We start from the raw sequence: 15,396 nt of genomic DNA, 5'->3' as shown, positions 1-15,396 counted from the left end.
AGCATTTTTCCTTGAATAGGTGGGGCTGCTGTGTGCCCAGTATAACCCACATATGTTCCTTGTCCTACCACCTGCCCCTGAACCTGCAGGGTGATCCCCAATTCCTACTCTCTCTGCATCTGCAGAGCCACAGGGCTCCACCTTTGTTCCCACCCTGAGAGTTCTGGGAGCCAGTCTGCCATTCTAGGAGTCACTGGACACTCACATCCTAGAATTCTGTCGCACTACAGTTGTTTCCTCTCCTCTCACCTCCCCTTGGTCCTAGGAATGCTGCTGCTTCAATGACCCCAGAGCCTAAGAAGGGCAGCTGTTTCCTGAGATGTTGAGAGATGGTTCTTTCTTGGCCCTGGCTACTTTGGAAAGCCTGATGGCAATCCTGGCTTCATACTCCCTCTTGTGAGTTTTGTGGGGAAGGGAAGGGGATATAGATTATATATATTTTTAAGTATATATACATATATCTATATGTAACATAACACAGAAATAAATCTATGAGGTATATCTACAAAACACAATATTATTGACTATATTCCATATGCAGTACCTTACAGCCTCATGACTATTTTGAAACTGCTAATTTGTACTTTTTAATCCCTTCACCTTTTTTACCCAGCCCCCCTAAATCCCTCCCATCTGGCAACCTTCGGCTTGTTCTTTGTATCTATGAGTTAATTTGTTTTGATTTTTTGTTTGATTTTTTTATTCCATGTATAAGTGAAATCATACAGTATTCACCTTTCACTGTCTGACTTATTTCACTTAGCATAATACCCTCCAGGTCTGTCCATGTGGTGTAAATGGTAAGACTTCTTCTTCTTCTTCTTCACTGACTGAGTAACATTTCATGGTATATATGTATATATGCACCACTTCTTCTTTATCTAATTGTCTATCAATAGACACTTAGGTTGCTTTCATATTTTGGCTTTTGTATATGAAATGTCCTTCTAGCCTTTGTTTTAAAGTCTATTTTGTCTGATATTCTGTGTAAGTACTGCTACCCCAGCTCTTTTTTAACATTTTCACTTGCATGAAGTATCTATCACGAAGTTTTCTATCCCTTTACTTTCAGTCTGTGTGTGTCTTGGAGACAGCATATATAAGGGTCTTGTTTTTTTCTCATTTAGCTACCCTATGTCTTTGGACTGGAGCATTTAATCCACTTATATTTCTAGTAATTATTGATAGGTATGCAGTAATTGTCATTTTATTCATATTTTTATCTTTTTTTCTTGTTCTTCTTAAGGAAGTCCTCACATTTCTTGAAATATTGGTTTGATGGTGAGGAACTTGTCTAATTGTTTCTTGTTGGGAATAGATTCTGCATTTTAAATAAGCTGCCAGGATGTACAGAAGCTGCTAGTCTAGGAATCACACTTGGGGTTAGAAGACCCTAAAGCTTGAGTGGTAAAAGTTACGATCACAACCAGCTGTTTGACTTTTTGAACTCATTACACTGGTTAGTCCCTGTTGAGGTGACAACCCACTTTTACATTGTTTTTTCCAAATTAAGAATTACTTTGATTTTCACACTGTTTGAATTATATTCATGGGGCAAAAAGCCAAACCATGACTTCTTTAAGGTTTCTCTGTCCTACTTAAACACACAAAAACCTGTGTAAACCATCAAACCACCTACCCCAAACAAAGGGATCCCCAAGTAAGGCTGCTTGTGGCACCTTTCTGAAGGCTTGAAAAGAAACCCACATCTTCCCTTGATTCTTTAAGCATTATGTGCCCATTGTTTTAAAAAGTAAAAGAGAGAAACATGAAAATCAAATGTAAATGACCTGAATCTTACTAATCATCAACAACCACAGTTGGTATTTTGTTCTATTTCCTTTTAGTTTTTCAAATAAATCTGTTTCAACCAGGAATTGAGATCACAGTGTGTATACAAACTTATAACTAGCTCCTTTCACCTAAATTTACACAGTGAGTATTAATATTCTTCATAAACACCATTTTTAATGGCTGCATGCAATACATCCTATGGAGGTACCAAAATGTACGACACAAATCCCTTATGGGTGGGCATGTGGGTCTTCCGTACTTGGGGAAACCCCTCCAGATAGTGAGTTTCTTGAGGCTGAGTTCCTTGAGGACAGTGCCATTCCTCTTGGTGGCAGACAGCCCCTGGACCAGAACCTGCCTCCTTTCCATTTGTAAAGGGAAAAAAGCAAGGAGAGAACGGGGTACAAAGCTCAGAGTATTCCATGGCCCCTTTAGCTAGCTTGGGTCCCTTGGACATCTTTAAAACCCTGCGTGGGAAAAAGAAAGAAACCAAACCTAAGCCTGAGGACCTCTCTACAAGCACCGGGTGTTCATCATGTCCAGGTGAGCTGAGGCTTAGCCAGAGCTTGTTTCCACCAAGGAGGGTATTTGCTCCCCACTAGAGCCCAGCCTCGAGGATTAGAGATAATGCTCGGTATTGAACACTTTGCAACCACCATCTGACCTGCTCCTCACAAAACCCCAGGAGTTTAGCATTAGTATTTCCATTTCAGAGATGAAGAAACAAGACAGAGGAGGTAAGTCACATGTGCTCAGGTCGTGGGAGAGTCAGGTTCTGAACTAGGGTCAGTCTGTAGTCACTGCTTTGACCACTCTTCCCTTAAAGGCCACTCTGTGGCCTTTAAGTAGTGAACCTGGAGCATTTAACTGGTGCAGAACAATCGTTCAGTAAGTGCTTGGGGTTTTTCGTTGTTTGACTTTCTGTCTCACTCAGGCACTGAATAGAGGACCACGCTGAACGTGCATTTTGTGTTGCCTCACAAGCTGGTCCTGGCTGACTCACTGGTTCACGCTAATACTCTTCAGACTCGGTTGCAGGGTCAACATCTTTAGTGGGACAAAGGGCAGACTCCCAAGGACAGATGTGAAGAGGTCCAGGTGATGTGAATGGACAAATGGCAAAATACTGTGCTTTCTTTTGAAGTGGAAAAACTACATCTTTATGACTTAGCTCTCACTGCATGCCAGGAAAAGCAGCCTGGTGCAGACCAAAGACCGTTAGCTGGTTATGCGACACACAGGTCAGTCTCTACCTTGCTCATTTTAAAAAAGGTTTTAAGGTGGTGAGGCACAAAAGAAATAAGAAATAAGTGCTGTGATTTACTTTCTTTAAAGTACACTTTAAAAAAATGGCAGCATAAGATGATTTTTATCATCATCCTCATTATCACATCACATGGACCTTTCTTTCCTGCATTTGGAAAGGAGATTCATGTCCCCCAGGCCCCTGTCAAACAAAGGGCATCAGCAGACATCAAGGAAGTCAGAACTGATAGGAAGTCAGTCAGTCTTTGCATTCACACAGCCACAGCCACTGCATGACTCCACAGGCTTTGAGAGATGACCCAAGTCTAGCCGAGCACATATGATGGCAGTGGAGAAAAAGCTCTCTGATTCTGCCTTCAGGAGGGTGTATGATGTTCGTCACCCTTGCTCCCTAGAGGCAGAAGGAAACATCCAACTCAACTCTGTCATTCTAAGTCTGCTCGCAGAGCCTTCGCAATGCAAGCACCAGAGTTCTGTGCATTTGGAGGTTGGTTGTTTCTTGAAGTGAAAGACTGAACTGCAGGATGTTCCTCCTTATGACCAGGAGTTTGACTCATACGTTAATCAGTGACAGAAATAACATAAATAGTCCAAATTGTTGGACCATGTTATTTATACTCGTTTCAGAATGCATTCTGGCCCCTACTATTACACTGATTCTAAGATGAACATTTAAAAAAATTTTCAAGTCTTCGCAGTCAGTCACTGATGGCATGTTATATACTTTTTCTTCCTTAGTGGTGCATTAAACAATGTGCATTTTCTGATCAATGGCAGATTTGATGAACTACAGTTCACGTGAATTTTAACAGAATGAACAGCCTGTAAATCCACAATTATGTTGAGCCAAATAAAATGAATAGGTGTGAAGATCTGATAATTGTTTCCATTTTGCTCAACTTACAAGCCCCCAAGCTAAATGGGGCTGAAAATACCTCTTCCTCCCACTGTGCTCCATCTATCTCGGTGGTTCTGAAACTTGGATGCATGGTGAAAAGATGGGGGGTTCAAAAAATATTGATGCCTGGGTCCTGTCCTCAAGTTTCTGATTTACTGATGCCCCCTGGGCAGCAGGATATATAGAAGCTACGCATGTGGTTTGAATGCACTTTAAGGGTTGAGAAGTACTGTTCATTTCACTTTAAAAGCATCACTTTGCAACTGCTCTGGTCAGACACCTAGGAATCATACTGGACTGTCTCTCCACATAGCTCTTGAGTTTTTTCCTTCTTTATTTCCTCGGCCTTGCCCTGGTTTAAACCCCATCAGCTCTGCTCTAGATTCTTGCCTCCTATTTCTCTCCAGCCTTCTGGGGTCTTATTTTTTCAATCTGTAACCATATTACATGTCAGATAGATTTCTCAGTTCTTAACTAGGTTTTCAGAGCTTAAATAAACCCTAATTTAGGCTCCTCTGGCTAAAACAAACCTCCTTTGCAGGGTGTATAAGCCTGTTCCTGACCCCTGCCCCCCTGCCCCACCTTCCCAGCCCTGTCTGTGGTCCCCACCACAGACACCCAATGGTCCTGGGAAACTGAATAGCTCCAATACTCAAAATGTATCACTCTCTTTTGTCCCTTTGTGTTTTGGTAACCAGTGCTCCCTTTGCCTCCATCTCTCCTCACTTACCTCTCCAGTGAAGGCTTTTGCCCAGCCCTTTCTCCCAGTGATCTCTGTCCCGGTAAGACATACCCCCTCCTCTCATCGCCCTTGCACCACCACACCTGTCTGTGCCAGCTCCAAGCAGGGCCAACCATGCTTTACTGATGCTGTGAGCGCCTTGTGGGGAGGGTGTGCTGCATTTTGCTGTGCTTCACATTTCTGGCACTCAGAACAGAGCCCGCTTAGTGCTGTGTTTTAAGTGAGTGAGTGACTGCTTTCCTGACTGCCGAATGAACCTCATATGTGCTCAGAAAATGCCTCTGTTTATAATACTCCAAGAAAGGGGAGCGGGGGAGTAAACAAAACAAGACTGGCAAAATGTTGATAATTATTGACAGTGGGTGATGGATGCATGGGGATTCATTATACTATTCTGCCTACTTTTGTTTGACATTTTTTCATCATAAAGTGTCAAAAAAAAGGGGAAAATGCCTTTGTTTGAAAGCCTGGCTTGAAAAATAAGAGAAACATAGGTTCTCTTCTACATCTGAGAAGTGCTAGAATCTTTCTGGAATCTGAGAGGAGACTTTAACCTAATTTGATTGTGGGAATATTTATTTAACAAGAGCCCCTGACAAATGGGTGAAATTTGCAATTTATAACCATACTCAAGCCTTACCTTCTTTATTTCCTTTTTTGTTGTGTTTCTTCAACCATTCGATATTTTTTCTGATGGCTTCCAAATAGGCTTCTGTTTTCCCTGGAAAAGGCAAGAGACCCATATCAAACACTCATAAAATATGACTGCATCTCTTTTTAAAGACTACACTTATGTTTAAAGCCATAGACAAAATATTGGCATTATCGAGCATGTGTGAGGTGGTATCCCTAATGAGGTAGTGTGCATATTTGTGTGTGTGGGAGGGGGAAGGGGTGTCAAGGAGAGTGGGTGGGGATAAGATTCTAGGAGGCAGGACCAAGCTGGTAAGTGTCAAGGATGCACTATTCCCCTACACAAATAAGTACAATGTGATATCCTGGCAGAGAAGTGTTTGTAGGTTTTTTTTAAAGAATTTATTTATTTATTTTAGAGAGATGGGGAAGAGAGGGAGAAAGAGAGGGAGTGAAACATCAATGCATGGTTGCCTCTAGCACACCCCATACTAGGGAATATGGCCTACAACCCAGGTATGTGCCCTGAATGGGAATCAAACCAGCAATGCTTTGGTTCACAGGCCTGTGCTCAGTCTACTGAGCTACACCAGCCAGGGCCGAAGTGTTTGTATTTAATTCACTTGATAGATGGCTCCTTATAATTCATGGAGTGGGTCACTTATGGTTAGGGATAGTTCTTCCAAACTGAGGAGAATTGTCAGGTCAAGACCTGAATCAGAGTGGCAGATACTATTCATCACTGAGTAAGTGATGATAAAAGTAAGTCCAAATTTGCGGCTTTGTGTAAGCTGTTATGCAAGTCTTCAGCTCACTTCTGGTAGGGAGTGTGTAAAAACTCAGATAAAGAGGCGACCCAAACCTCATTTCAAGTTTTGGATGGTGAACGTTACAAGTCATTCTAGTAAAGCTTCCCTGGACTTAAGCCGTTTTCTGATGGGCCTCAGCTGTGGTGGGAGAATAGCAGGCATCACTGAACTACCTGCTGTATGATGGCCTTTGCGTGCCTTATTACTTGCAAATCAGTATTATCTTCAACATAGAGATGAGGAAGCTAAGGCGCAGAGAGACTAAGTGACTTGGCTGAGGCCACACAGGAAATAACAGAGCTGGAATTGGGCCTCTGATCTTGCCAAGTTTTGGCTACATGCACCATTCTGAAAGACTCTACCTGTATTTAGACATGAACACTGATGTATCCTTGTTCCATCTCAAAGAAATCAACCATCCCCTTAACCAAGTGAGGTCCCTAATGCTCAGAGTGTCTGTGAGACACCAGAGAGTCTAAAGAGTACTGAATAGCCTAAGAAAAGAGGCTTTCAAAGTGTAGGGCCTCTGCAAAAGTAATGTAATGTCAAGGCTTAGTGTGGCGGCCACCTATTCTGAGCCCCCTTTGAGCCCTCTTACCTCTAGTCTACTGTCCAGACTTCATGGTTGAACTACCTGTACCATATGCTTTTAATGTGCCAGGAGCTGTTTATTGTGCTTCAAAATGCATTATCTCTTTCACTCTTCACATCAACCTTTTAAGGCATTACTATATTATCCCCATTTTAAAGACAAAGAAACTAAGACATAGACAGGTAAAAAGTAATATGCCGAAGATCACATGGCTAGTAAGTAGTAGATCCAGGTTTGAACATGGGCACATCTGACTATACAGGCCATGAACAATAACACTGCCTTAAGCTCTGACAATATTCTGAGGGTCCAATATGGCAGCACAGTAGGTGGAAGTTATACTCATTTCCTCTCAGGACCAAACTAGAATTACAACTAAAATACAGAGCAAGCAACCTGAATAACCATCTGAACATTTGCTGACAGAAGTTTTACAACCAAGGATTTAGAGAAGAAGCCACATCAATATTGGTAGGAAGGATGGAGTCTCAAAAAGGGCGGGCCCTGCCCACACAGATAGTGGCTGAGATCCTGGAGGGATATCTCAGCTGCAAGGTGCCCCCTGAGAAGTGTGAAGTCTCAACTCAAGCCAAGCTCCCCAGCCCAGAGCACCAGGCACCCACATAACATCTGGCTGTGAAAATCATAGGGGATTCTGTCTGCCAGGGAGAGACAAGAGTCTGCTAGAGACACAGGTGGCTTCTTAAAGGGATAATGCACAAAATCTCATTCTCAGTCACTCTCCCTCTGGGCTCTGGCAAAGAGTGGGTGGAGTAGACTAGAGTTGTGTGAGAGAGACTGGGGTTTGTGGCTTGGAAAGAGGGCAGAAGAAACAGCCGCCAGGATCCCTGTGCTGAGTCTCTCTCCCACACCACAGATGCCATCTTTCTTGGGGGGAGCACTCTCTTCTTTACAACTTCAGCCTGGGGGAATGCATTAGCTTTACCCTCCTGATTCCTGGTGGCTCTGCAGAATCTGAGACAAATAGTTGTGTGGCTCTGGGACAGGGGCCACTCTCCCCACCTTCCCCTAAGCCTGAATGGCACCTCCCCCTCACAGGAGATCCGTTAGCCCCACACTCCTGACTCCCTGTGGCCCCATCTGGCTGAGATTAGGCTCCTGGAAGAATCTGGGGCAGGCTGAGTTGTGTGGCTGTAGGACAGGGCCATTGTTCCCTTGCACATATGACCAATGTGGATCTTCCACTCACATAGCCAATTATTGGTCTGTCTGGGCCTGGTAAACTCTGCTGGCCCCACCCTGATGACTCCCTGAGACCATGCTCCAGCAGAGAGGTGTGCAAGCACCCCATGGGTGGCAGCTAGACTCAGTACACCTTAGGACATTTGCTGAGTGACCTGAGACCCAACACTGACACTGAGCTTGAATATATATCAGTCTGATAAATACCACTCACCCCTACCCTGTGACTCACTGAGAATGTACCTTATACAATTTGAGTATGGCCAGAGTCTTCTTCAGTGACTGAGCCTAAAAGGCAGCTGGAAAGTGGAGGAAGGCAGAGGTAGATCTTGGGGTGCCTTGGGACTTTTGCTGACTTGTCCCTGGGCCTGGTGCTGATAAAAGCTGGTCTTGGTGTGCAGCTTGGTCCTTTGCATACACACCCAGGTCCATTGGGGGCAGCCACAAACTGTGGATCACTCTATAGCTCCAAACAGGTTGCCCAGGACCAGTTACAAGCAGCATGTGACATTGACTGCACCAGAGTCCCTCCCAAGAGGCCCCAGAACCAACACACCCAATGGCCAGCTTCAGACAACAGAGCAGGATCTAATTCGCTTTACCAGCAACAAATCCAAAGGGAGACCTTCAGGGCCACCAAACCCTGCTGAGGTGAATTCTAGTTTGTGCAGTCAGTACCTGCACAGCAAGCAGCTTGTACACAGTGGTCAAGGTTGATCCTCATTGTCAGCCAGTCTGAGGGTGGACCCCATGCATGAATTGACCAATAGCAATCAAGAGTCAATTACAACAGGAAGGCTCATGTAACCCAAACAAGGGACATTCTGGAGCTCCCAGCTCAGGTGATCAAGGAGACTGTGCCACTGGGTCCCACAGGACACCTAGTAGTACATAAGCCCACTCTGCCGAGACTGTAACAGATAGCAGATCCACCTAATATACAGAAACAAACACAAAGGGGCAGCCAAAATGGGAAGACAAAAAAAAAAAAAAAGAAGCCTCAAATGAAAGAAGAGGAGAAATCTCCAGAGAAAAGAGCTAAATGAAATGGAATTGTAAGAAAATATTATGAATGACTTATATGCCAACAAACTGGACAATCTAGATGAAATGGATAAATTCCTAGAAACATATAATCTTCTAAAACCAACTCAGGAAGAATTAGAGAATCTGAACAGACAGTTTACACCTAATGAAACTGAAGCAGGGAAGGGGGAAAAAAACACCTCATAACAAACAACAGTCCTGGACTGGATGGCTTCCCAGGTGAATTTTACCCAATAGTCAAAGAAGTTACACCTATCCTTCTGAAACTGCTCCAAAAAATTCAAGAGGAGGGAAGACTCCCAAGCTTATTTTACAAAGCCATAATTGTCCTATTTTCAAAACCAGATAAAGGCACCAAAAAGAAAGGAAATTTGTGCTAATATTCCTGATGGACATAGATGCTAAAATCCTCAACATGATATTAGCAAACTAGATCCAGCAATGCATTAAAAAGATCTTACACCTTGATCAAGTGGGATTTATCCCAGGGATGCAAGGTTGGTACAATATCCGCAAATCAATAAATATGATACACCACTTAAACAAAATGAAAGATAAAAACCACACAATTATATCAGTAGACACAGAAAAAGGCATATGATAAAATCTAGCACCCATTTATGATAAAAACTCTCAGCAAAATGGGCATAGAGGTAGTAGAGGTAATATACCTAAACATAATAAAGGCCACTTATGACAAACCCACTGCCAGCATCATACTCAATGGGAAAGACTACAGGCATTCTCCTTAAGATCAGAGATCTCTATTTCTTGCCTGCTGATGTACTCCCATGCCTTGAATAAAGCTTGAGCCATAGTAGGCTCTCAGTAAATATTAGTGTAATGATATAAAAGCTTTTTACACAGTAGCCAAATTATAATCAGAAAATTGCTTGGTGAGCATGGAATCAAAACTAGAGAAAATACAATTTTTGAGGTAGAAATGGTTAGATTACTTTTCTTTCTTTTTTTTTAAATAAACTATTTGAAAGCCTTGAAATTTAATGAATTCTGAATTTAAATGATGGCTATATCAGAGATATATTTAAGTACCTACAAATGTGCTAGATATACTATATCCATATGTCACTTAATCTTCACAGAGCCTTATTAAATAAGTATTATTGTCCCCTTTTTACTCACGAGGAAACCGAGGCTTGCAGTTAAGTGACATGCTTACGGGGACATGGCTGAGTAACAGTCAGAAACCCGTCTGGGACCAGAACAAGCCTCTAATGAGTGGAGCTGGGTAAAATCTACCTTTTAGACCAATAAGGCAGTGGTTCTTGGATGTGGGTGCATATTAGAATCATCTTTTTAGGATTCACCCTTTCATTTAAAAATAAGTAAAACTTCCAATGCCCAGGTCATTCCTTCCCTGTATCAATTAAGTCAGAACATCTGGGGGGTATGGACCAAGCACCATTGTTTTTTTTACAGACAGTCCTGAGATGAGTCACATGTGCAGTAAAGTCTGGGAACCACTGCCATTGGCATCAGACCTCCACCCTTGTACCAGAGCACTGCAGTGAGGGGATTAAGATTAGGTGTTCCTCTGCCCTTGGAGAGAAGCAGCTACTTCCTATTTACATGGTCTCTTCTCAGGAGCTGCAAAGCAAATCTTTTATTTACACAGTGTGCACTGAAAACCCAGGAGAGTCCACTTGGGAAAACTGGACTATTTTTTTCCAATTTACTTCAGCTTCCTTTGGAAAAAAATAGCTCATGGCTGAGGTAATATGGCACAAGCCTTAGAACATATGCTGAAGCAGATGGGCAGAGGGCCAGAGTCAAGAGGCAGTCCTGCTTTTCTGGTTGTTCTGGTTTTCAGCGGTACCAAAGAAATATCCCTTTTTGTACATGAATTTGTCCTGCCCCTGATATGCTATCGTGATCTGCATCCCCTTAAAAAAATTGTAGAAATGAAGAGAGTTAAACTATTGAATACTGGATATACTACAGATATTAGATCTTATAAAAGAGTGGTTATAAAAATAAAGTTTAATAGGTGAGGCTTAAAATTCTTATAGGGGGAAGATTATATGACTATAATGTTGAGCTGCATTAAGCAAAGCAACTAATACCGATATTGTGGTTGCCAGTATGGGCCCCAGAGCCATTCAATTCAAGAATTTCTGCACAATGATGACATTTCATACGTCCAAAATATGCAGCATGGAATTTTGGGATGAGCACTGAATGGGGGTCAAGGGACAGGAGTTTAAGGCCCAGCTCTGCCACCCTTTGGCTGTGAGATCTTAGGTGAGTCCCTTCATCTCCTAAGCCTTGGTTTACTTATTTGTAAATGAAGGGCTGAATCCTAAAAAGATGGTTCGTGGTTTCTACATCTGGGAAGAAACTCCCCTCTGCAGTGTTTGGAAAACCTGCGTAGATGGCAGGTCTCTGTGCCTGTGCTTAGCTCTCGGCACACTCGCTGACTCACAGGGGAGAAGACTGGACTCGCTACTTTGGGCTACTTCTAGCTATTTTTGCTACTTCTAGCAAAATGCCTTAGGACTTGAATAAAAGCATGAATTTCCTCCACTTATGTTGCTTTAAAAATAAGATCCACATGAGTTAGTCAGTTTATCGATTTATTAATTAAGTAGGCTACCTTCTCTTTTCTGGCTTCTGTAAAAGTATGGAAATGATAGGATATTTAGGTGAAAGGTAACTTAGAGATTACTTTTTAAACCCAATTTCATTATGTGGCCATAAACCTGACAAATGATAGAACTGGAAAGAGTATTATAAGGTTTATCTCATCCCTTGGATGATTTAAAAAAATATTTTCAGTGACTCATAAAGTAGAAGTGAATGAAGAAATATCAAACTGGCAAAGAAAAAGAGCATGCTTAGGTCATTCAATAAAGTTTTAAAGTACTTTTCTTTGGTCTTCAGGGAGTAATTTACTTAAAAAGTTAAGCAACTTTATACATATGGTTGAAATGATAAATTCAATTTCATTGGCATAGCCCTAAATTTAGGACTAATTATCAAATCATTAAATACCTGCACCAATTAAAAATCAATATTTTAAAATATTGTTCTTAATATGAGTCCCTATAGAAAACAAGAGTTTAAGTAGTTAAACTAAGCAATATTCAAAGGTGAATGTGTCATTTTCATCATTGGTGATTCAATTGGATCATTTTACATTGTCTGCCTACAATGAAATACATGTAAACATGCTCTGTAAGTTGAAGGGTGATATAAAAGTAGGGTATTATTATTATTATTATTATTATTATTATTATTATTATTATTCCTGTTTCACAAAGACCCAACATATGCTTGGCATGGTTAATAAATATGTGCAGCCACACCTCACATTGCAAGACTAAAACAGACTCTCTACAGATATTCCTGCCAATGTGTCTTGCTTATGATTAATTTCTTAAGCGGTTTTAGCTGGGAAGAGCATAGCTCATCCCTTGCTGTGCTCTGTAATGTCCTTCAGCTTTATCTCAGAAGGAAGCCTGTCCTACATACTCCTGATTCAACAATAAGGGATGTAGTTTGTGTTACACTTGCCCTCACATGGGTTAAGAACTGCTTGAGGTCATTTCAAAGCTTGCTTGAGTTCTCAAAGTCAGGCAGTGGTTCTTGTATTCTTTCTGTAGCTCTACTTCCTGAACACAGTGGCAGGCAGGCCATCGGAATAAATGTTTATTTGTTGCTGAATAAATATCTTAGAAAACCCAATCAACCCTAATTTCCTCCACATGGATGCTTTTATTTTTCTGCCTAAAGACAAGTGTTTCCTCAGTGGATTTTATAATAGAGAAACAAAATTGATTTTGAAAAAAGTGCAATAAAGCAATTGTGAATACAAAGGTATATATCATAATATGAATTGGAGGGGATTAATTACATTTTTTTCAAGAAATATTTGCCTGTGGCTTAGAGCTCAGTTTGGTATTTTCTAAACTGTACTAGCATCATGTTTCCTTATCCCAGAGTAATAGCGGTCAGGAGTAGCATGAATAAATTAAATCTCTAAATAATGAGTCCCAAATCCCTACCCTCTTTTTAATGTTTCAGGAGTGCCACCACACAGAGTGACACTGAATGGATGGAGTTTCTCTTTCCTCTCTCCCCATTATTATCTCATGGAAATTTTAATGAGAAAAAGAAGTCTAACCTCATCATTAGTCTCCACTCTCATCCTAAACAGGCATAGTAGGTGATCAAGAATCAACTCCTTCATATTCCTTTTTAGCATAATATTTTCCTAAAATAAGCAAAGAGACCCGTCAGCACCCATTTCTAGGAATATTTGCACAGTCTATAAGGTGTTGTCTTAGGCACTGGACATGCAATCTCAGCAAGTTAAAGGACCTAGACGATTGCTTGCTGTGTTCTAGGGAAATACATTCGTTACACATGGGCTGCTTTCAGGGGAGATGATTCAGGCACACTGGGTTTCTGTTGGAACGGGCTGTAGCATTTTTTGCTGCCTAATTTCTGGCTCTCTGTTTCAGGCCAAAGGACCACTCTCTTCCTGGTTAGCTACCTCTCAGAAGTTTACCACTCATCTTCCATGTCATACCCATTAAGACAGCCACCACGAAAAAAATGGAAAATAAAAGTGTTGGTGAAGATGTAGAGAAATTAGAACACTTGGACACTGATGATGGAAATATACAAGGGTAGAGTTGCTACAGAAACAGTATGGGTTTCCTTAAAAAATTAAAAATAAATGATCATATGATTTGGCAATTCACTTCTGGAATATTACTTCCAAAATTGAATGTAGGACCTCAAGGAGATATTTGTACATCCATATTCACAGCAACATTATTCACAATGTCCAAAAGTTAGAGGCAACCCAACTGTCCATAGACAAACAGATGGATAAATAAAATATATATACATTCAATGAAATATCGCACAATCTTTAACAGGAAGGAAATTCTGACATTTGCCACAATATAGACGAGACCTGAGGACATTATGCTAAATGAAATAAGCCAGTCAGAAAAGAACAAATACTGTAAGATTCCACTTATATGATGTATCTAATTAGTCAAATTCAGAGATAGAAAGTAGAATGGTAGTTACCAGGGGCTGGGGAAGGAGGGGAAATGAGTAGAGTTTCTGTTTTGCCTGAAAGAGTTCTGAAAATGGATGGAGCTGATGGCAGCACAACAGTACAAATTTACTTTATGTCACTGACCTGTGCGCTTAAAGTGGTTATGATGGTAAAATGTGTGTTGTGTGTATTTTAACACAATTTCAAAAAAAAAAAGGATTAAAGTTTATCACTGATCCAGAGTGGGTCTAGGGTTGAGTAGAAGTATCAAGATAGCGTAGCTGGTCTACGGAGTCAACAAACAGGGCACATATCTTACCAATCCCTTTCCACTGCCCATGACAAACATTGTTAGTCAGTCAGTCATTCCCATACTCTTTCCTCCTGAGCCCAGAAGCAACATCATAACCATTCTTAACACAGGCTACTACCAAACCATTTGACTTGGTATGTCAGCTATGTTGGCATAGGAGAAAATTGTGAATGTCTTTGAAATCCATGCCAGAGCAAAGGAGGGTATGATAATATAAAACTTTACAAGATAGGAAAAATCAACATGAACTTGATATACTTAGAAAAAATTTCTTTTTCAGCACTGTCTCAAAAAGTCCTAAAATAACTGAAATCAAAGCATTGGCTTTGGCCAATCTGAACCCACATAACCCAGGTTCAGGTCTCTATAAATGAATCAGAACTCTTTGAAGGAGAATTGATGTCAAGTTTTGGGACAGGAAAATTCAGAATGGATCTAGGATATCCTATTGTTGCCAGAGAGCAAAGATGATTTAGAAAACCACTGATCAGTGCTTAAAAGGACAAAAGACAAACTTGGGGACAGGGTTCCTACTGCCCAAGATATACCCATATCAGCATAAAGTCATCATCGTCATCATCATCATCATCATCATCATCATCATCATCTAGAACACACACAAAAGTGGAAAAAGTTAACATAGTAGGGATATAAAACAAAAATGATAATTTTGTTGCTTTTATTAAGCTACAAGGTATTGTCTTCATAGCTAATCTCTTTCTTTTCTATTTAATACACAAACACTGTTAAGCATTGGTTCTGTCAAGTAGGAATGAGAACCTGTTTCTATCCGTATGAGCAGGGAAGATTGGGCAATGCAAGTGGGTTGAGCAGTTGATTCAAAATTAAAGCTATCCTGTGAACACGATCGGCTCTGTGACCTCATGTCATACTATAGCAGGGAACAAGCAAAGTCCATCAGTTCATTAATGATAATATTATACACAATAAACAATAAAAGAGAACCCAATGGTGTGTTTTCAGATGATAAATTAGCTGAATGCCATGCCCACTCCCCAAGAGAGCGCAAGGACTCACTCCCTCAGCCCTTAGGGGAAATAACC

The 15,396-nt window shown here is 41.1% G+C and overlaps 1 protein-coding gene across 1 annotated transcript in view; it reads right to left on the bottom strand.

Annotated features, from left to right (window-relative positions):
• The window catches only part of SCG3 (secretogranin III), a 36,737-nt gene that overhangs the window by 1,887 nt on the left and 19,454 nt on the right, over positions 1-15,396 (bottom strand). The window contains exon 11 of the mRNA XM_045823970.1: positions 5,341-5,421. Coding sequence (XP_045679926.1) covers positions 5,341-5,421 — 81 coding nt within the window. The remainder of the gene's footprint in view (positions 1-5,340; positions 5,422-15,396) is intronic.

The sequence above is a fragment of the Phyllostomus hastatus genome, unplaced genomic scaffold, assembly GCF_019186645.2.
Source record: "Phyllostomus hastatus isolate PE091 unplaced genomic scaffold, TTU_PhHast_1.1 phas_scaffold_501, whole genome shotgun sequence".
Taxonomy (NCBI): Eukaryota; Metazoa; Chordata; class Mammalia; order Chiroptera; family Phyllostomidae; genus Phyllostomus; species Phyllostomus hastatus.
This window is presented reverse-complemented; position numbering and strand designations above follow the sequence as displayed.